We start from the raw sequence: 22,885 nt of genomic DNA on the forward strand, positions 1-22,885 counted from the left end.
GCATGCGCGGAGGCGGCTAGGCGGGAACGAAACACGATCCCAAGTGCTTCAGTCGCCAGCCGCTTGCCCGCGCGGCGAACGTGAGAATCACGTAGTCGACGTTTGGCTTCCTTCTTTTTCGGTCGCTTCTTCATTTCATTTTTATTTTTGTTCCTCTTCGTACATCATCGTCAACTCGCAGGTGAGTTTTTTTTTTTTTTTTTTTTTTTGTTTTTGTTACCTCCGTGTAACTTTGTCCTTGACAATTTTTTTTTCCTAGCGTGAGAGTTTTGACGTAGACAGCACAAACAACTTCGTAACTTAAGGGGATGCCGCCCATTTCAGGTCATGTTTTTATATTTATATTAATCACTGATCAACTTGTAGACCTTTTTAAATGTTTGAACTTTCACGAAATTAAAATATATATATATATGTACAGCGCATACGTTTTGCATAATTAGTTGCCAAAGTTACATTCTTTAAACGTTTTTGGGCCGTGCAAATAAGGAGAATTTAATTGATCGCAGAATTGAATTTTTTTTAAAGGTTTATCTGCAATGCTGCTGGCTACTTCGTGATATGCCTCGCAAATAAATAACCACGTTCCACTTGTATGTAAATCTTTGAAATGCACGTACCAAAAACCATTTCGGTTTTAGTACATGGAGCGTGTATCCGTTCTGAAGTCGAAGTCAACTGGTTAGCAATTGGATAGCAAAACAAAACGTTTGAGACTGGAAATATTCGCGAGTTCAATGACCTTCAGGATAGACTCCACGATCCTCCGCCTACTTGGGCAAACGGTGCATGTTCATTTGGGTGCTGAATATTGATGCGTCTCAAGTGGGTAACTCGTGGTTGGATACTTCTTTGATTGATGGTCTCTAATTGGCCAAGAGTCCTACATATTAACAGCGAACCAATAGCAGAAGCAGCGCAACTGTATAATTATTTGAATTTTAGCAAATCTCAAAATGAACCCGCGAATTTTTCCGGTCTCTACAAATCGTAGCCGTGTAAAGGCTAACAAGCTATAAAGTTGTTTAATAGCTTGAACAACCTCGCTAGGAAGAATTATTGCAAGGATGCCGTCATGTAGCGATTATTGATGTTGCTTTTTTATTGGCTAAATATTAAGCGGGAACCTTTTTGTTCTTGTTAATCGGAAGGAACTGGAATAAATAGCGGGTTCAATGACCTCCAGGATAGACTCCACAGTTCTACGTACACTCAGACAGACGTCACCCACTCATTGCTAGAGACCTAAAAAATTCGCGGGTTCAATTCGTGTTTTGCTAAAATTCAAATAATTACACCCTAGTGCTGCTTCTGCCATTGGTCCACTGTTAATCTGGAGGACTGAGGGCCAATTAGAGACCCTCACTCATAGAAGTGTCGAATCACAGGCCACCCAGTCGTGACGACTCACAAGTCAGCAGCCAATGAACAGTTGGCATTTGCACGAGTGTGTAGAGGATATTGGAGTCTATCCTAAAGGTTATTGAACCCGCGAATTTTTCCGGTGTCTTCTCATTGCTGTCTTGTGAGACGTTCCGACATAGCAGCCTATAATTCGATACAGTTTTGGCTGAGTGCTTCTCATTGGCCCAGAGTCCTCCAGATGAGCTGGTGAGCCAACAGCATCACTGGAGAATGAAATGCATCCGCGAATTATTCCCGTCTCCGGTAATTTGGTGAAAATACAAATCTTGAACCTATAATTAATTTTACAGTCCACCACTCCAGAGTAAAGGTCCTCCCACGCCATCAAACTTTCACTTCCAACAAAGTTTGACCGTTATGGCGTCACCGATGAAAACGTCACCAGTGCAGCCTTTTTTCGCTCGACAAGTTGGATGACTTGAGATTCAATCAAATAATTTGTAAATAGGACTGTACTTTAAAATTTGCTGAAAGTAGGGTGGAATAAGTCAATCAGAATAATGCACAGCGAAAACGTACGAATCTTTAGAATGGATAAGAAAACATGGGATATCAAGGTTATAAAGGTAAAATAACTAAAATAGTATTACTATCAATTATATGTGTAAAATAATATTCCATAAAAACAATTAACATAACAAATATTATTATATTACCAGTATTAACGTAAGCTAAGTTTACAGATGTTTTTAAAAATTAATAAATGCACAAAAATAATAAAAAAATTTAATTACTTCAGCATCGTGAAGCATTATTTTAATTTTAAAGTGAGATTCACCCTGAATTTTTTGAGGTTATTATTCGAGTTATAAACTTGGATAGAGTTGACAAGAAAAAAAAACAGGTTTATGGTTATTTGTTCAACTTAATATGACGGAGAAAATTGAAAGCGAAATTTCTTCCAATATTACTCCTCCAAATCTCTTATCAAATATAATTCGAGACAAAAATTTGACAGTGTTACCATGTTGATAAAATTTACAAACTATTTTTTAAAATATTTTTTTTTATTTTTACTTTTTTAAATTGTAGAACACGCAAAAGCAAAAACATGTTTGTTCGCCAAGGTACGTAGTGAGAGTAACCTTTAATCTCTTATCGCGTGTTCACGGGTGAGCTATTGCACGATGGACTGCGAAGATAACAGAGGCCATGCGGTTTGATGCCTGACCTTGTTATCATAGTTTTTGTTCGTTCCATGATTATTTTTCACATCCCCAGTCGTAGTTTAATGGTTGGTTCTTTTGTCTCAAAATATATTTAAGTATTTTCATTTAAATTTTATCAATCAGTGGCCTCTCCTCTTCGGGTTGGCTAGGCGGCCTGTCCAATCAGAGTCTTCCTTTCTTCTGGTTGGCTTGTTGGTTTGGCCAATCAGAACTGGGATCTCTGTGACTGGTTTGGAGACAGCTGGCCCAATATGTGGCCTCTCTCCTCTTCGGGTTGGCTGGGCCGCACCTGTCCAATCAGAGTCTTCCTTTCTTCTGGTTGGCTTGTTGGTTTGGCCGATCAGAACTGGGATCTCTGTGACTGGTTTGGGGACAGCTGGCCAAATAAGTGGTCTCTCTCTCCTGTTCGGGTTGGCTGGGCCGCCTGTCCAATCAGAGTCTTCCTTTCTTCTGGTTTACCTTGTTGGTTTGGCCGATCAGAACTGGGGGCTCTGTGGCTGGTTTGGGGACAGCTGGCCAAATAAGTGGTCTCTCTCTCCTGTTCGGGTTGGCTGGGCCGCCTGTCCAATCAGAGTCTTCCTTTCTTCTGGTTTACCTTGTTGGTTTGGCCGATCAGAACTGGGATCTCTGTGACTGGTTTGGGGACAGCTGGCCAAATAAGTGGTCTCTCTCTCCTGTTCGGGTTGGCTGGGCCGCCTGTCCAATCAGAGTCTTCCTTTCTTCTGGTTTACCTTGTTGGTTTGGCCGATCAGAACTGGGGGCTCTGTGACTGGTTTGGGTACAGCTGGCCAAATAAGTGGTCTCTCTCTCCTGTTCGGGTTGGCTGGGCCGCCTGTCCAATCAGAGTCTTCCTTTCTTCTGGTTTACCTTGTTGGTTTGGCCGATCAGAACTGGGGGCTCTGTGACTGGTTTGGGTACAGCTGGCCAAATAAGTGGTCTCTCTCTCCTGTTCGGGTTGGCTGGGCCGCCTGTCCAATCAGAGTCTTCCTTTATTCTGGTTGGCTTGTTGGTCTGGCCGATCAGAACTGGGAGCTCTGTGACTGGTCTGGTACAGTTGGCTAAATAAGTGGCCTGTCTCCTCTTCGGGTTGTCTGGGCCGCATCTGTCCAATCAGAGTCTTCCTTTCTTCTGGTTTACCTTGTTGGTTTGGCCGATCAGAACTGGGGGCTCCGTGACTGGTTTGGGGACAGCTGGCCAATCAGTGGCCTCTTCTATTCGGGTCCTGTCCAATCAAAAGGCGACCCGTCTTCCCACTGAGTCCTCGCCCACGAAAGTTAAGGAGGGCTCTGGCCATTGTTACTTTTTTTACGAAACGCGTATAGGCTCCGGCCTGGAACGTACTAGGAACCTCCCGTAAAATCACTCCCATTTTCGTTAGGAGGGCTCACAAACACTTCGGCTGTGTGAGACTAACTTCAGCGTGGAGGGGCTGAAGTAAAAAAAAAATATTGGCTGCATAGCTTGATTTTTATTTATTTATTGCCTTATTTTAAGTGGCGAAGTTAAAAAAACAGTCAGTAGATATTTTCAAGGCGGGAGAACTTCCAAGAACCTCTTGAGGTGACTGCTAACCTGACGGTGACGACTTCAAGGTAGACTGATATCTCGGTGGAATCTTCGCCTTGTGACGTGGCTACAACACACAACCCAAGAGACACCATCCAGGGCGAGCAACGATGCGGAACCCGGCCGAGTCGCTTCGCAGGCGCGCGGCTGTGGATCGATAGGTCGCTCGATCGACAGTCGATTTGACCGACAACCCGAAATTAAATCTCGCTGGGAAAACATCATCCTGACTTTGGCAAACAGGCATTTGACCCACAGGCCCCAGACTGACGGTCATTCAACCTCAAAGTGTTGTGTCGGTGAAATTCTCGTCCTCGAAGCGGCAGCAAAATAATAATAATATTAATAATAAAGAAATTTCAGATAATGAACGTGAAGGGACGTATCTGCGTCGGCGAGGCGGGACTAGCTGGTGCTTCTAGCGCGGTGTCTCCTCTGAACTGGCGCGCAGTCTTCTCGTCGTGCGTATGAGCGGCGACCGTAACATTACATGGCGGAGAAATGAAGATAAAGGTGTAATGCAAGTCCCTTTTAAGTGCCTTCAAGAATCTGTACCGGTTGTTTTACGCCTGAAAATTACTCTGATGACACGTCTTACTAGCCATTTTAACGATAAAGTTTGAAAATCTAATCCGGAATCAAAAGTACTTTTCGGCCCCCAAGCGAACTTGTAAATGCTTTTCGTAAGCAGACCCCCAATCGGACGTCTGGAGTGATTTTGAAATGGCGTTATTTTTCCTTGGAACTCTGCGCACCGTATGTGTGCCCGGGTAGGCGGGTTGGCCTTAAGATTTGAAATTGGGGCAAGGAAGGATAATTGCCTGAAGCGTAGATTGAGCCCAGGAGGAGGGAGGGGTAGGGGGTAGGAAGTTTCAGAAGGTAACTGTCCCATCGACCTGCGCGGACTTTTCGTGGGAACCGGCGGAATTATTTAGGCTGCGATCCTCGGGCCGCCGATGCTGAGTCACGAACGAGGCCGGAAGTCGAGAAGAGAGAGAGAGAGAGAGAGAGAGAGAGAGAGAGGTATTACGTCACATGCCACCATGCGCCATCTTGGGCCAAAAGGTATACTTGGAGACCGGAAGAATTCGCGGGTTCATTTCGTGATTTGCTATAATTCAAATAATTATACCGTTGAGCTGCTTCTGCTATTGGTTCACTGTTATAATGTAGGACTCTTGGCCAATTAGAGACCATCAGTCAAAAAAAGTATCCAATCACAAGTTACCCACTTGAGACGCCTCAAAATTCAGCACCCAGTGAACGGGTGCCGTTTGCCCGAGTAGGCAGAGGATCGTGGTGTCTATCCTGAAGGTCATTGAACTCGCTAATTTTTCCAGTCCCTAATGATTCAGTATTCAAAGTCATATTTCTTGAGAAGAAGCAAATCCGCCCTCCAATTACGATAGCACAGACGAACACATTCAAACTTAAACAACAGACAGCACAAGAATTCAGCGAAAAGAATTCGCACAGACGAACACTAGCGGGCTAACAAAGACGGGACAGTAAATGCAGGCAGACAACAACACCCTTGGACAACGCAGAAATAGTATACGAACACAGCGAAGAAGATAAGACAGATGCACCGACGAAGACAGTAGGGGTTTCCCACGGCAAAACAGTTGCGACGTTTCGGGAGCTGGATGTCCATCTGATCCCGTCATCAGGCACAAACATGACTGAACGAATAATTATTTTTATATTCGTCCACCGTGACAAACAACGGTTTTCAAAATTTTCAAAAAACTGTAAATAATATTTGAAAATTAAAAAGTATGCAATTTTTCCATCAATGTTTTCTTATGACGTTATGACGTAAAATTATTGTCCGTAAACCGACTTTACGGACAAACCCCCCCCCCCCCCTTTTTTTTTAAATATAAAACAACAGTATTAAGTTTTATTTGCACAGTTGAAATCACTTTTACTAAGAATTTTAGTCGTCAAGTAACATAAAACTTTGTACTAGAACCTCTATCCCGAGTTTTTTTTTTTTTTTTTTTTGCTGGTAGTTGTGGGCCCAGCCAACAGATAGCGTCGCTTGTCGCGCGAAGCATGATGGTTTCAGTTCCCACTGTAAGAGTCGCACTTCTATACCTCCCTTCGTTGCTCTATGGTCGCCGCGGCCTGAAATCTCCGAAGCGAAGGCCAGGCGGTCTGGCACCCAAGCAACGCGCTCGCCTTGAAGAAACGTGATTTTGTTTTCCTGCAGACAGAGTTTTGTTTATTCTGGCACCGACTCCCGTCAGCAGCTGGGCTATCTTCCACAACCCGATATCCGGGCGAAATTACGACGCCCAAAAATATTTTTTTTGAAGTGAAAACTATTGAATGTTCGATTATCTTTGCCATGGTTTAAAAAAAAAAAATGTTAGTATGAAATATCAATTAGACAATTTTCGAATGAAATACTCGGTATATCACGAAAAAAATTATTTAATATGCGCCAAAATAACCATAGCCATGTGTTGTACAAAATTACAAAATAATCTTTCTTGTAAACTATTTCTTGTTAACAAATTTCTAAAGGATTTTTTTTTTAAGTATAGAAATTTATTTCTGTGCAGTGAGCCAGATTTTGTTCCCTCAAAAGATAAATGGAACCTTTGAAAAAGTTAAGTCGTCATCGACATGGTCACGTGACGTGTTAACGATAACACTACAGCTGTTCCTATTAGTGTTCAAATTGTAATTTTGTTCAGTTTTTATTTTAAATCTTAAGTATACGATTACTGTGCAGTAAAAAGTGAGTATAAAATTCTCATATAGATATATAGTTTGAATAACGAAGAAAACGGAGTCTTTTAGCAATATAATCTAATAATTAAGAACATTATTTTTTAATACCTACAATAAATTACTACGCAATGCGTAATATTATAGTAATTTAGGAGTTATTTTACTAACGTGATAAAACAAATTTGTTGTATGATATTTTTTCGTAAAAAATTGCGAAAAACGTTTTCAATTCTGTCGGCAGTCCTCATGACTGCTTTAAAAAAAAAATTTTCCCTGCCGCAAGTTTTTTCAATGTTTCATGTTTTCCCTGTGCTTCCTGGAGCGATGAGGGGGGGGGGGGGGGAAACTGCCTTAATCACCGGCAGAAGTGCAGTCTGTTGGCCCGCCTAGTCAGGGGTGTGTCTGTGTCGGCGAGACTGGGTGATAAGTGCGACGCTCTACTGGTGCTTCCAGCGCGATGTCGCCTCTAAGCACAAAGCTCTTGTATTGGCGCGCAGTCTTCTCTTCGTGCATAGGGTGCAGCTATGATATCTGAGGGGTAACCGTAACATTATATGGCGGAGAAATGAAGACAAACGTTTAACGCAAGTCTTTTTTGAGTGCTTTCAAGTATCTGTACCGGGTGTTTCATGCCTGAAATGTTATTCTGAAAACACGCGTAACAGCCATTTTGACACTTCTGAAAATACAGTATTAAAAGCGAATTCCGGAAACAGAAGTAGCCTACTCATCCGCCCTCAGAGTATTAACAATTTTTTTTTGACGCGACAACGTCTAATAAATCGATGAACGCCGGCTGCACGCACGAAAAAGGATGACTCATTGTCCCGTTACGCTCATTGTACGCTTGCGCCGCATCTATCTCTCTTCCACTCGATTGGAACAACCATCGATTTGACTTTTTCGAGGCACATTAAACTTGAAACACTCCCATTCGTTTCCTACTTTTCCTTTCATCGTCCTAACCTTAACAGAATAGCACAGATTGGAAGAAGTTAAATAGCAAACATGTATAAAAGTTATTGTTAAAATAATCTCTTCGTTAAAGTAATAAACATATTTGAATTAATGAGTGAAAATAAAAGTAAATTTATCAATTTAATTGTAGATTTCATTTCACTCCTTCTTTGTATCCATACAAAATAGTGATAATTCAATAAAAATAATTCAATTTTATTCATAAAAGTATGCAATCATTTCATCAATGTTTTGTTATGATGTTGTCACGTTAAACTATCGTCCGTAAACCGACTTTACAGACAACCACTTTTTTTTTCTGAAACAGACACCACTTGGATGTCTTCAGTAGTTATGGCGGGGTTTCATCTGGAGCTCTGGACACCTTGTGCATGCCCCGGTAGCAACGGTATGCAGGGCCCTTAATGCTAGGGCAGGTAACTGCTGAGGTCGTCAGAACTACCTGCCGACGTATTCCATACACCACAGGTCCCGCCGAAAGTTCAATTATCATCGATAAATTTAAGATGAAAATGTTTTTCGGTTATAAACTTCCGGTAGAAATTACTAATGAGTTTCAAAACTCTAAAATGCTCATTATTAAATAAACAACTAATTGATCACAATTTTGGTAATTAATTTTTTCCCCAAACAAAACACGATTTAGGGTTCCAGAAAATCTTTACTACAAACAAAGTATCGTGTTTCTAAAGGTTTTTTGAATTAAGGGACTTGGTAACAATTTTTTGTGTGTATCTAAACAAACATTTATCTAGTGAAAAAAAAAATTACATCTCGCAAGAAAATGGTGATATGTTTTAAAAAAATCCTAATAAGCAGGGAATTTTAGATCAATAAATAGCAGAACAGAAAAAATTTTCTTAAAGGTTTTATTTCGAAATTTATGAAATTTGCTAACCATGTGCCGAAACCCTTAATTGTTATATAAAAAAATGATTATTTATTGCGGTTAAGAAGCAATCCCTACCGGAAATTTAAAGCCAAATTTTGTTATATTAATCTTTTTTTAAAGGTCCTAGAATTTTGTAGGGACCTGTACTTTCTAAAAAAAAACTCTTGGGAGCGAAACTGTTTTACTCATTCCGTGGAGTGTATAATCAGATGAAGGTAGAGTTGAGCTGGCACGTTTTCCCTGCCGTTAAGTTTTCCCCCCTGTTTCTCGGAGGCCAGGCGAAAGCGTACATTTTCCTGGCACTTTCCCGCGAGCTCTCTCCCCCCCCCCCCCCACCCACAAAATAAACCTACGGGGAGCCCTTCGGAGAATCTTCCTTAAAAAAAAAGAGCTTTGAAGGTGCGTGTTCAGGCTAGGAGAGGGAGTTGCTACCTGCCCCTAACGGTACCCCTCTTACAATGGCAGATTCATGGCTTGGACACTCTATACACCGTAGATTTTTGACGTGACGTCTAATAAATCGATGAACGCCGGCTGCACGCACGAAATGTGTCCCGTTACGCACATTGTCCCGTTACGCTTTGTCCCGTTGCGCTCATTGTACGCTTGCGCCGCATCTATCTCTCTTCCACTCGATTGGAACAACAATCGATTTGACTTTTTCGAGGCACATTAAACTTGAAACACTCCCATTCGTTTCCTACTTTTCCTATCATCGTCCTATCCTTAACAGAATAACACAGATTGGAAGAAGTTAAATAGCAAACACGTATAAAAGTTATAGTTAGAATAATCTGTTCGATAAAGTAATAAACATATTTGAATTAATGAGTGCAAATAAAAGTAAATTTATCAATTTAATTGTAGATTTCATTTCACTCCTTCTTTGTATCCATACAAAATAGTGATAATTCAATAAAAATGAATCAATTTTATTCATAAAAGTATGCAATCATTTCATTAAAGTTTTGTTATGACGTTGTCACGTTAAACTATCGTCCGTAAACCGACTTTACAGACAACCAATTTTTTTTTTCCTTGTAGACGGAACTGAGGTATTCGTGTAAAATTACAGTAATATTTGTAAATTTATAGCATTTAACGTGAAAACAGCTGTATCACTTCAAACTACTGTTCGCAATTAGTAATGGGTTCGGATTCTCATCCGGGCATTTATGCTTTGTGTTGTCCCAGTACTTCCAATGGTTAAAAGTCATTTGGAAACCATTAACTGTGCACAATAATAAGCACAATGAAACGAAATAAAGTCAAACTATTGAATATTCCATTATCTTTGCATGGTTTAAAAAAAAAAAATGCTTGTATGTAACATGAATTAGAATATATATAAAAAAAGACAATTTTCGAAAAAAATACTTGGTATATCTCGAAGAAATTATTTCATATACGGTATTCCAAAATAACCATAGCCATGTGTTGTACAAAATTACAAAATCTTTCTTGTAGTATTACAAACTATTTTTTGTTAACTGATTTCTAATATATATTTTTTTAAGTATAGAAAATTCTTTCGGTACAGTGAGCCAGATTTTGTTCCCTCAAAAGATAAATCGAACATTTGTAAAATAAAGTTTTCAAGCAATAGCATTTTTCTTATATTTAAGACATCGAGTATTTGATTATATTTTGAATCAAATTTAAAAAAAAGGCTGCTACTTGACTTTCTAACGAAAAAATCGCTAGTTACCTAACACGAATATTTTTTTTGCATGTATGAAATACGTTATTTTTTTCTTCTTTGAGATAATACTAAGTTAATTTTTTTTCCACGTGAATTGGTGCATGATTTCATATTTCAATTGCCATTTCATTCGAGCATTGTCGAATACTCAGTAAGTATTTGGACTCTTTGTTTTGGTTTTAAAGGTTTGATCACTGGAGCTGTGCTGGGTAAGGTACCCGGTGTTACTGGGAACCACACATAACTTAGAAACACACAACTTAGTAACAGCCATAACTTATAAACCTAGAAAAAAATCCACGTAACTTAGAACGATCATAACTTAGAAACACCCAATGCAGAAACACACAACTTAGAAACGTCGTAACGTAGAAATTCATAACTTAGAACTATCACAACTCCGAGCTGTCACAACTTAGAAACACGTAACTTAGAAACACACAAAGCCGAAACACACAACTTAGAACTATCATAACTTAGAAACACACATTGCAGAACCACACAACTTAGAAACGTCGTAACGTAGAAAGTCATAACTTAGAACTATCACAACTTCGAGCTGTCATATAACTTAGAATCACGTAACTCAGAAACACACAACGCCGAACCACATGACTTTGAACTATCATAACTTAGAAACACACAATGCAGAACCACACAACATAGAAACGTCGTAACGCAGAAAGTCATAACTTAGAACTATCACAACTCCGAGCTGTCATAACTTAGAAACACGTTACATAGAAACACACAACACCGAACCACATAACTTAGAATTATCATAACTAAGAAACACACAATGCAGAACCACACAACTTAGAAACGTCGTAACGTAGAAAGTCATAACTTAGAACTATCACAACTTAGAAACACGTAACTTAGAAACACAACGCCGAAACACACACCTTAGAACTATCATAACTTAGAAAAACACAATACAGAACCACACAACTTAGAAACGTCGTAACGTAGAAAGTCATAACTTAGAACTATCACAACTTAGAGCTGTCATAGCTTAGAAACACGTAACTTAGAAACACACAACGCCGAACCACATAACTTAGAACGATCATATCTTAGAAACACACAATGCAGAACCACACAGCTTAGAAACGTCGTAACGTAGAAAGTCATAACTTAGAAATATCACAACTTAGAGCTGTCATAACTTAGAAACACGTAACTTAGAAACACACGACGCCGAACCACATAACTTAGAACGATTATAACTTAGAAACACACAATGCAGAACCACACAGCTTAGAAATGTCGTAACGTAGAAAGTCATAACTTAGAACTATCACAACTCCGAGCTGTCATAACTTAGAATCACGTAACTTAGAAACACACGACGCCGAACCACATAACTTAGAACTATCATAACTTAGAAACACACAACTTATAGACGTCATAACGTAGAAAGTCAAAACTTAGAGCTGTCATAGCTTAGAAACACGTAACTTAGAAACACACAACGCCGAACCACATAACTTAGAAATATTATAACTTAGAAACACACAACTTAGAAACGCCGTAACGTAGAAAATCATAACTTAGAACTATCACAACTTAGAGCTGTCATAACTTAGAAACATGTAATTTAGAAACTCACAACTTAGAACAGGCACAACTTATAAGATTCTATCTTGTGTGTTTCTAAGCTGTGACAGCACTGCGGGCGCTGTTCTGCTGCGGTGCGAGTGCAGACGCGACAGTCACGTGTATGTGCGTGTGTGTGTGTGTGCCCCCCAGACAGCAGGACAGCAGGGCAGATGGGGCTGCTGCAGAGCCTGCTGTGGCCGGGGCAAGACGACCCCTGCCCCGCCACGGGGCTCACCCCCAGGGACAAGGCGGCCGTCAGGGCCACCTGGCAGCTCGTCCGCAAGGACATCACCCTCAACGGCGAGGCGCTGCTCGTCATGTGAGTGCCAGTTCTGTCCAGCTGAATCTCGATCTATATCGATACATCCGAGGACCGCCCCGGGGGCGGCGGTTCCTCAAAGGAACGACGCTCATTCGACTCTTGACGCAGAGTGCCGCGGGTCCCGCGGGACCTAACATTCCAGGTGAATCTCGATCTATATCGATACATCGAGGCCCGTCCGGAGCTGCAGGAACGGCGGTCACGCGCGGCAATCACCTCCCGACTGCTAATCCAGATCTGTGATAACAGGATCGAAAACATAATATGATGGGTGGACTGGACTATGCCTTACCACCAGAAATCACTTATGCTGGCATTCCTATAAAATTACAAAAAAAAAAAAATTAAAGAATTTAGACGTTTTCTCTTTAACAATCATCTGTCTTGGTCTGGGCATGTGACTAATTACTTCCATGGATATTCTGTGCTTTATTGTTTTTTTTTAATTTTTTTGTCGGCTGATTTTCTGTGTGTTTGCACGTTCATCTTATTTGTTGCTGTATTATTTGATTTCCCCCCCCCCCCCCCCCGTTATTGAGGAGTTAATATGGCATACAGTGTAACAGCAAGTGCATATGTCAAAAAAAGATTTTGTAAGAATTTCGATTTGTTGTTGAAAATCTCGTTGTAGCATGATAATAAGAAGGAATGAAGTGATTTGTTATGGTTTGACATCTCATAGATATGATAATAAGGAAGAAAATAACTGATATGTTTATGCTTTGACATCTCATAGATAGCAGTATCCTAAGAAGGATTGAATTGATGGATAATTGTTTGACATCTAATAGATAGCGGAATCATCAGAAGGAATGAAGTGATGTGTTATGGTATGACATCTAATAGATAGCAGTATCATAAGAAGAAATTAAATGATGAATAATGGTTTAATATATCATATATAGCATGAACATAAGAAGGACTGAACTGATGATTTATGGTTTGAAATCTCATGGATAGCGCGGTCATAAGAAGGAATGAACAGATGAGTTATGGGTTGACATCTCTAAGATAGAGGGATCATAAGGAATGATGAACTGATAAGTTATGGGTTGTCATCTCATAGATGGAGGGATCATATGAAATGATGACCTGATGAGTAATGGTTTGACATCTCATAGATAGCGGGATCATAAGAAGTGAATAACTGATGAGTTATGGGTTGACATCTCATGGATAGCAGTATTATAAGTGATGAACTGATGAGTTATAGGTTGACATCTCATAGATAGAGGGATCATATGGAATGATGAACTGATGAGTAATGGTTTGACATCTCATAGATAGTAGGATCATAAGAAGTGAAGAACTGATGAGTTATGGGTTGACATCTCATAGATAGAAGGATCATTAGGAATGATGAACTGATGAGTTATGGGTTGACATCTCATAGATAGAGGGATCATAATGAATTATGAACTGATGAGTTATGGGTTGACATCTCATAGATAGCAGTATTATAAACGATGAACTGATGAGTTATAGGTTGACATCTCATAGATAGAGGGATCATATGGAATGATGAACTGATGAGTAATGGTTTGACATCTCATAGATAGTAGGATCATAAGAAGTGAAGAACTGATGAGTTATGGGTTGACATCTCATAGATAGAAGGATCATTAGGAATGATGAACTGATGAGTTATGGGTTGACATCTCATATATAGAGGGATCATAATGAATTATGAACTGATGAGTTATGGGTTGACATCTCATAGATAGAGGGATCATATGGAATGATGAACTGATGAGTAATGGTTTGACATCTCATAGATAGTAGGATCATAAGAAGTGAAGAACTGATGAGTTATGGGTTGACATCTCATAGATAAAAGGATCATTAGGAATGATGAACTGATGAGTTCTGGGTTGACATTTCATAGATAGAGGGATCATAATGAATTATGAACTGATGAGTTATGGGTTGACATCTCATAGCAGTATTATAAGCGATGAACTGATGAGTTATAGGTTGACATCTCATAGATAGAGGGATCATATGGAATGATGAACTGATGAGTTATGGGTAGACACATCACATCTCAAAGATAGAGGGATCATAAGGAAAGATTAACTGATGAGTTGTGGGTTGACGTCTCATTGCTCGTCACAGACAATACTGACACCAAAGAAGTGATCGTGCGGTGACCTTGCCGCAGGTTCTTCGAGACGCACCCGGAGCACCAGAAGCTGTTCGCGGCGTTCGCCGGCTCGGCGCCCGCCGACCTGCGCGGCGACAAGCGACTGCGCGCGCACGCCAACAGCGTCATGTACGCAGTGACCAGCGTCGTCGACAACCTGGACGAGCCGGACGTCTTGGTCGAGATGCTAAAGAAGCTGGGCGCCAGCCACCGCCGGCACCACGTGCCCCAGCAGGGCTTCGTGGTAACATTCGAGCACATTCACTGGACATCAGGCACTAGACTGAAAGACATTTGACCGAAATTTCGGAGAAAATATTTTAGATCTAGCACCTTTTAGGTCTAGTAATTCTTGAGTTTAGTGCATTTCTATCTAGCACATTTCGGTCTAGTGCCTGTTCTGTGTAGTGCCTTTCGGTTTAGTGCCTTTCGGTCTAGTGCTTTTCGGGCTTGTACCTTTCGGTCTAATGCCTTTCTAACTAGTGCCTGTTCAGTCAAAAGCATGTTCAGTCTAGTGCCTTTTGGTGTAGTGACTTTCGGTGTAGGCCTGTTAGGTATAGTGCCTCTCGGTGTAAAGATTTATGACCTACTGCCATGATCCCCGTTCATTCACTCGCAAATCATGACGACAGCAGTTATTCGGACACGCCCTTTCTGCGGCTGCGAGCCAACAGTGTTCAGCTAGGAGAGAAGTAAGCGAATCAAGTAGTGCCGATTAACAGACTCGTGCAGATGCCAGTCACTCTTTGGCTGCTGTCTTGTGAGACGTCCCAATGTAGTTAGTAGCCTGTGATTCTATACGGATTTGATCGAGTGAGTCCTCCAGATGAGTTGTGAGCCAATAGCAGAAGCAGCATTGAGGTATAACTGATTTGAAGTTCAGCATATCGCGAAATTAATCCGCGAATTTTTCAGGTCTCTATAAAAGGGATCTGGCTAAGAAATCAGCCAATGGCAAAGCAAATATTGGCATACGAATTCGCAAAATATCCGGGTCTCTTCATAAGTCCATGTCACACTATCATATTTTCGTCTGCAACTAAGTTTACAACAAATTATGAGTAAAACTTAGCGAAATATGGCTTTTCAAAATCACCGTCAACATAAAGTTTTACAAATAACAGTAGTACATAACAGTTTCTCCTGCTACTGGTGCCGGTGAGAGTTTAGGATTGCGGCCCGCGACCTTGGATTGTGACGTCATAGCCGCCATCTTGGATGACCTTGACCATCACAACTTTACCGAGTTAATATTCGAAACTGAGAGGACAATGGCGTCCTAGATACGCCACTTCACGCGAAGTTGCTCTCAGAACCGGAAGAATGTTCCGGACAGTTAAGGGGCCCGCCTCGTCAGGGGTGTATGTGTGTTAGTGAGGCGGGATGATAAGCGCGACGCTCGATGGTATTTCTAGCGCGGTATCGCCTCTAAGCTCAAGGCTCTGAACTGGCGCGCAGTCTTCTCGTCGTCAATTGATAACTGTGAAATTTGTGCTGTGACCGTATTTTTATATTACGGGGAAATGAAGATAAAGGTGTAATGCAAGCCCCTTAAGTGCTTTCAAAAATCTGTACCACTTGTTTTACACCTAAAAATTACTCTGAAAACATGCGTTTCAGCCATTTTAACGCTTCTAGAAATACAGTTTAAAAACATGATCCAAATTTAAAAGTACTTTTCGGGCCTCAGCGAACTCTTAAATGCTTTTCGTAAACAGACCCCACTCGGATATCTTGAGTAGTTTTGAAATCGCGTTGTTTTTCCTGAAGCTCTGCGCACCGTCTGTGTGACCAGGTAGGCGGAGCCCTTAAGGCGCCTCAGCTCCACGTGGACAGAAGCGTGGTGGTCGAAATAGAGGACTGTTGATGGAAACGTTTCCTCAGTTTTAAGATGAGCGGGAGGGATGGGAGTTACCCTGTGTCCTGGAGAAGTTGGGATTCTTCCTTGGAGTCCCGCAGGGCAGGCTGGCCTCGACTCTGGCAGCATCATACAGTGTATACTGGCGTCTAGCACAAGCGACCAGCCAGTGAACAGACGTATTGTCTGTGACAATCTTAGATTGCAGGACAGAGAAAATGGCGAACAATCTTTCAAGACTTGATACTACCCCGCTTGTTAACATTAAAAATTTGACTTTGCATACCATCCCTAATTATAATAATTTTAAATATTTTCCCAACTTAAATGTTATTTTTTTTTTAAATACAGTATTATCACAGTTGCAGTAAATCTGACAGTTAAATCCAATGGAAAACACAAATTATTATTTCACAGGAGATACTATTTGTACAAGTCGATTACTATTAAATGACAAGGCATTCAATAAAATTATGTGCTGTGCTATGGAAACGCACATATTTTGCGTGTCAGCATTAACATTCGGCCTTTGAAATTTTGTTGTCATCGCGCCGAAAGAAGTTTCACTTAAAAAAAAAATTGGTTGTTGTTAAAGTCGGTTTACGGACGATAGTTTAATATGACGTCATAACAAAACATTGATGAAATGATTGCTTACTTTTATGAATAAAATTGAATCATTTTTATTGAATTATCACTATTTTGTATGGATACAAAGAAGGAGTGAAATTAAATCTACAATTAAATTGATAAATTTACTTTAATTTGCACTCATTAATTCAAACGTGTTTATTACTTTAACGAACAGATTATTTTAACTATAACTTTTATACATGTTTGCTATTTAACTTCTTCCAATCTGTGTTAATTCTGTTTAGCGTAGGACGATGATAGGAAAAGTAGGAAACGAATGGGAGTGTTTCAAGTTTCAATGTGCCTCGAAAAAAGTCAAATCGATGGTTGTTCTAATCGAGTGGAAGAGAGATAGATGCGGCGCAAGCGTACAATGAGCGTAACGGGACACTTTTACGTGCGTGCAGCCGGCGTTCATCGAATTTATTAGACGTCGTCACGTCAAAAATTAACTTTTTTTGTTCTTGTTTTTTCCTTGCTTGCAGGACCTGAAAGGGGTGATCCTGAGACTGCTGTCGGAGAAGCTGGGGGGGAAGTTCACCCCCGCGGCGAGGCAGGGGTGGGGCAAGGCGCTGGACGTGGTCAACGCCGTCGTCTTCCAGGGCATGGAGGGGCAGGAGGAGGGGGAGGAGGCGTCGCGATCGCCGTGAGGACTCTTCTCCGTCGGTCGACGTCGCCGCGACCAGAAGAATCCACTGGGAGTCTGCGCGGGTTCAACCCGGAGGGAAGAACACAAACCGTGTCGCCTTACCGCCTGATTTAACATTTCAGTTTGTTTGACAGGAGGGTACCAAAAAAAAAAAAAGAAGCTTATTTTCAAGCGTGTATTTAACGTAATGCTATTTTTTTTTAAAAAATAACATTTTGTAATACTTTTCGTCAATATCCGCCATGTTCGCCCTCGGCCGGCGCTGCAGTGCATTCGAAAACACGCTTCTCATTCCAAGTGTGCCCAACTACAGCATCTCTTGCATCTATGGAGAGACGTAGTACCCGCAAGCACCCATAGATGGCAGTTACCAACGTCGTGCATTGATTCTGCGACATCATCGGGTGTTGTTTGGGATGGGAACTGTAGTTACCATGTTTATATTGTGTTATGTGTATTACAATAAGATATTATGCCTAAATAGAGACTGGGGCACACCTTCTCTACCCCTCCCCTCTTTTTAAGCCCTAGCAGTCTACCTAATTAAGGTGACTAGTTCATCGTCACTAGCAAAGACCTAAGACAAGTGTTCTTTTTTTATATAAAGCAAGAGTAACCAAAATACACTCCTCCTATTACCTCAACTCGAAGCATACTGCAGTAAGCAAGTGTGCTTATCGTACATGGGCGGTTCCGTTTACTGTGCGATTGACCTGCTGTCTGTAGAATGTTTGTCGTAAAAAAAAAAATTGTATCGGTGGTTGCGAAACGTCCCATAAGATGTGTTGGAACAAAAAAAAAACAGTTCACGCGGTATTGTTTGCGAAACGACGAAATTGTCTAAGGCTGCTAATGTTTCTGAACTGTCAGGCCAAATAAATTATTTTTCAAATCCAGCTCACCTTCCCATCTTCCGACCGCCAGAAGACACACGCCCGTCTGCCTGCAGCGTTTGTGGTTTGCAGGTGGATGGGTGTCCCTAAAAAGAAAAAAAAAAGGAATTACGTGGTTTTGCGAAATGATTTCAGAATTTTTTAAAAAAAGTTTTATTTAAATAAAATCGTAACTTTATATTTACAGCGTTTGTTTTCCAGCAAACAAAAAGCAGTTGGTGGTCGGCGAATTGTTAAGTAAGAGGCGGCAACCGTAATCAGGCCAGTCTTGGAAGTTCTCGTCACCCATGAAAGGTCACACCGATACACACATAAAAGTTCAAGAGTGATCTGAACTCCCATCTTGATTGAGAAAAACACTGTGTTTGTGTTTCTTGAAAATCCCTTGAACACTCCTGCAGATATGGTGACATTATTATATCACGTATCCAATTTTATCACTTCATCCTGATGGCATGATCCTGCGTGTATTTAGATCATGTGGTACGCTGGTTTTGATTTAGTACAAGAAGATGCAAAATATCTAACTTCAAAAATTAAATAAATTAATGGTTTGTTTGCTTGATAATAGCGTATGCATAACTTCTCACAATCAGTATAACTAAGTTAGTGATATATAATGGAAGCTACTATATGTCGGATAGGCTCAAAACTACTTCAAATAACTACGTTTCTGTCTCGGCAATAGAGTTTCTTCACCATGATCATGCTGCAATACATAACAAACAATAACAAAAAGAAGAACATCCTTGACTACAAACCATTTTTTGAACAATAGTTTGTGAAGATTCGTTACAAATTTTTTATAACTATAGCTCCTTGCTCTTTGTATTTTTTTTTTAAATTTTCACTTTGGAAGTTGCCCATGTGGATAACGTTATTGTTTTCAATTATAGGTTAATTTTATTATTACAACAATGCCAATGAATGAAACATCAATTTAAATATAAAATTATGCGTCCATTGTCGTAAGAAATGCCTAGTATAATCTCGAAAAGCATATCTCATACACGCAAAAGTAACCATAGCAATGTGTTGTACAAAGTTACGGTATCTTTTTTTGTAGCGTTTCAAATTATTTCTTGGCTACTGGTTTCCGAAGTAATGTTTTGTAAAAGTTGGCTTAAATGGAACACAAACAACACAATGTGTGAATGTTGTTATACCGCCGGTTCGGAATGTGATGATGAACTATTATATTATATTATATTATGAAGTTAATGCGTGACGCATATATTTCTTTATATGTATATTATATATTTTCAAAATTGTGCGCATTGTTGAAAAACAACTGCAGCGAACGATGTAGCCATATTATACTTTTCTCTTGGTTGCAGGTTTTTCCCTATTGATGTTTGTAGGCCTACTGTGGGAGCAGGAAATATACATAATACGTATACGTATAAATTGAACTAACTCAGTCTTTGTAAGCTTTCTGTCAATCTAGTAATATGTTAAAATTATAAATATTCATTATTATTGCATTGAAAGGTCGGCACATCTTATCACAGCCAATTCAGTGACGGAAGAAAACACATCCTGAAATAATAATTGCAGAATGTTGTAGTCAAATGAGCATTCAGGTTTTTTTTGTATCGATAAATACCAGGCCTTTACTATGTGTGACATATATGTGGATGGACTAGTCATAAAAATATTTATAGTTTGTATTTTTTATAATAATAAATTTTTTTGGACTGTGTTTCTGTAAGATATTTATGAATTACTCCAGTTCCCATTCATTGGTGTGATACAACGATCTGAGGCACTGTCGTCATTCTCTTGAAGTATATACTTATACGTACTTGTGTCCCGAATTCTCCTGAAGTATATCTACACTTATACTTACTTGTACCCTTCGGATATCCGTAGTGGAAGTGAAGTATACAGGTATCCAAGTAAATTAATCTATGTACACGCATACTTCGAGGCGAAGGAACGTCGCCATTTTGTTTGTTTTATTTTATTGAACACTTTAGTAATTGAAAGACTAGTTAAATAATTTTCACTTTATGTATAACAATAATTTGCAAATACAATTTTTTAACTAAGTTTCAATAAAGGCACACATATATAACAAACGTAACGTAAATTACAGCCATAAATCCACGTGTTTGTAATTGAGTATAAAAAAGGTGATATTTTAACTCTTAAAATTTTGCTCTAATTTTAAGTTTATCTATTAAAAATGTTAACCACCTTTTTTTAGCTGAGTACTAAAATATACAGATACCAAAAACTTCATACGAAAGAATTTCTTTAGTACACCATCAAGGGGCAAGTGAAATATGCGGTGTCTCAAGTATAAAACTGTGTACATATACTTGAGTTCTGACACGGCCCAAGCCAATAATGAAACCATTTGTGCAAACGAATAAACACAACTGTGTCCAAGTTTAAAGACGAACTCTCAATGATTTGTCGGGTCCGTCCGTTGTCCGTCCGTTGTCCGTCCATCGAGTGATTCACAATGATAGACAAGTCCGTCAAACTACTTTTCCATTTCGATTCTGCCAACAGACTATAAGTAGAGACCGAAAAAATTCGCGGGTTCATTTCGTGATATGCTAAAATTCAAATAATTATACCGTTGCGCTGCTTCTGCTATTGGTTCACTGTTACTATGTAGGACTCTTGGCCAATTAGAGACAATCAATCACAGAAGTATCCAATCACAAGTTACCCACTTGAGACGCCTCAAAATTCAGCACCCAATGAACGGGCGCCGTTTGCCCAAGTAGGCAGAGGATTGTGTACCTAATCTATCCTGGAGGTCATTGAACTCACGCATTTTTCCAGTCTCTAACTATAAGGCTTAAAAAGTGGCGAAAATTTTATCTCGTTTAGGTAGATTAGCTTGACGATCCTGAAAGTTAAGCACGTAGGTACCCAAATTGCTGTGTCTGAACCCGGTACCCGAGAACACCCGCTTAGGGTACTCAAATCCACCAGAATTTAGGAAAATAAGAAGAAAATAACAGTAAAAAAATATATATATATTGAACAATATTCACTTGGAATGGAAAATCAATTAGGATGGTAAACAGTCATCGCCGTGGTCGTAAAGACTGACATCGAACATCCCTGCCTTTTAGAAAACAGCCTCGGCTACGCTGAATTCCTAAGGATCTCTGGAGTACCACAGGATCAAGGTGAAGCTAGTATCAAGTAGGGCGACGACTACAGGATCAGATATCTCTCACTCCAAACAGTATCGGCTGCACTATTAAAGCACAAGACAAATTTACGTCATCGTATGTGTATTATAGGTAATACTTAACTCCAACCTTTAACCTGAAAATACAAATTTTCATATGCTGCTGGAATAGTAGTACTCAACGTTTGCATTACCCCCCCCCCCCCCCCCCCCAACCCCAATCCTTCAACGACGTATTTTAAAACCCCACGCACGAACCTTAGCAGTAGAGCCAATGTTGAATTTTAACTTTAAAATTTTATGTTGTCACGCTGTTATGACACTTAACAGAACAGCGTTTATGATATTTGTTTTAAAGAAGACACCAATGTTTTTTTTTTTTCCAACACTTTATTTTGTGCATGTGCCTGAATGTCACCCGAACTGAGAACTTCTTGCAGCCGAAGGTACCCGAATGTAGAGGCGAGTGTACCCGAATGGTTGGCAAGTTGGCAACATCGATCGCTGGCGCGCGGGAAGCCTTTCTTTTCACAGACGAGAGAGCCACACCCGAAGTTCCCCGAAGTTCATGCTCGCCTTTTTTTTTTTTTTTCGTACCACAACAGGTGTATTTATTTGGGGGAAACCGTTTGCATGATTTCACAGTATCTTTAATGTAGCTATCCTAACCAAATCAAACGTCCACAATGTTTTAAAGTATTTATAATGTAGCTAACCTAACCCAATTGACCATTAGTTACCATGAGTTGTATATTTATTTACAATGAACAAAAAAAAAAAAAACCTAAGATGCACGATCGGGCGTTTGGCTCTCTCGTCTGGCGCGCAGTCTTCTCGTCGTGCCAAAGGGAAACTATGAGATCTGAGCTGCAAACATAACATTGTATGTCGAAGAAATGAAGAAAGCTGTGTAATCCAAGTCCCTCGGGTGCTTTCAGTAGTCTCTACCGCATATGTCATGCCAAAAAGTCATTATGAGAACACACATTGTTAGCTATTATCACTCTCCTGAAAATACAGTTTTAAGGCCCTTGTGCACCCGGGCACACACACGGTGCGCAGAGCTTCAGGGGAAAAAAACAAACAAAAAAAAAACGTGATTTGAAAATTACTCAAGGTATCCGAGTGGGGTCTGTTTACGAAAAAGCATTTAA

At 40.1% G+C, this 22,885-nt stretch overlaps 1 protein-coding gene and 1 long non-coding RNA gene across 2 annotated transcripts in view; one reads left to right on the forward strand and one right to left on the reverse strand.

Moving 5' to 3' along the window:
• Positions 1–20,276, forward strand: LOC134541054 (globin-like). Its single transcript, XM_063384198.1, has 4 exons — positions 1–181; positions 12,227–12,395; positions 14,560–14,785; positions 17,518–20,276. The coding sequence occupies exons 2-4, from the start codon at positions 12,247–12,249 to the stop codon at positions 17,680–17,682; spliced, it is 540 nt and encodes a 179-aa protein (XP_063240268.1). The 5' UTR covers positions 1–181; positions 12,227–12,246; the 3' UTR covers positions 17,683–20,276.
• Positions 18,583–22,885, reverse strand: part of LOC134541055 (uncharacterized) — an 11,120-nt gene continuing 6,817 nt past the window's right edge. Inside the window, exon 3 of the long non-coding RNA XR_010076540.1 lies at positions 18,583–18,660. This is a non-coding gene — a long non-coding RNA (uncharacterized LOC134541055). The remainder of the gene's footprint in view (positions 18,661–22,885) is intronic.

This window comes from Bacillus rossius, chromosome 18 (genome assembly GCF_032445375.1).
Source record: "Bacillus rossius redtenbacheri isolate Brsri chromosome 18, Brsri_v3, whole genome shotgun sequence".
NCBI lineage: Eukaryota > Metazoa > Arthropoda > Insecta > Phasmatodea > Bacillidae > Bacillus > Bacillus rossius.

What these genes read in the sequence shown, in the direction of transcription:
- LOC134541054 (XM_063384198.1), top strand. Translation starts at nt 12,247, where the DNA reads ATGGGGCTGCTGCAGAGCCTGCTGTGGCCGGGGCAAGACGACCCCTGC. An exon ending in GGCGAGGCGCTGCTCGTCAT is followed by an intron (nt 12,396 to 14,559) that starts GTGAGTGCCAGT and finishes ACCTTGCCGCAG; the next exon opens with GTTCTTCGAGACGCACCCGG. An exon ending in TGCCCCAGCAGGGCTTCGTG is followed by an intron (nt 14,786 to 17,517) that starts GTAACATTCGAG and finishes CCTTGCTTGCAG; the next exon opens with GACCTGAAAGGGGTGATCCT.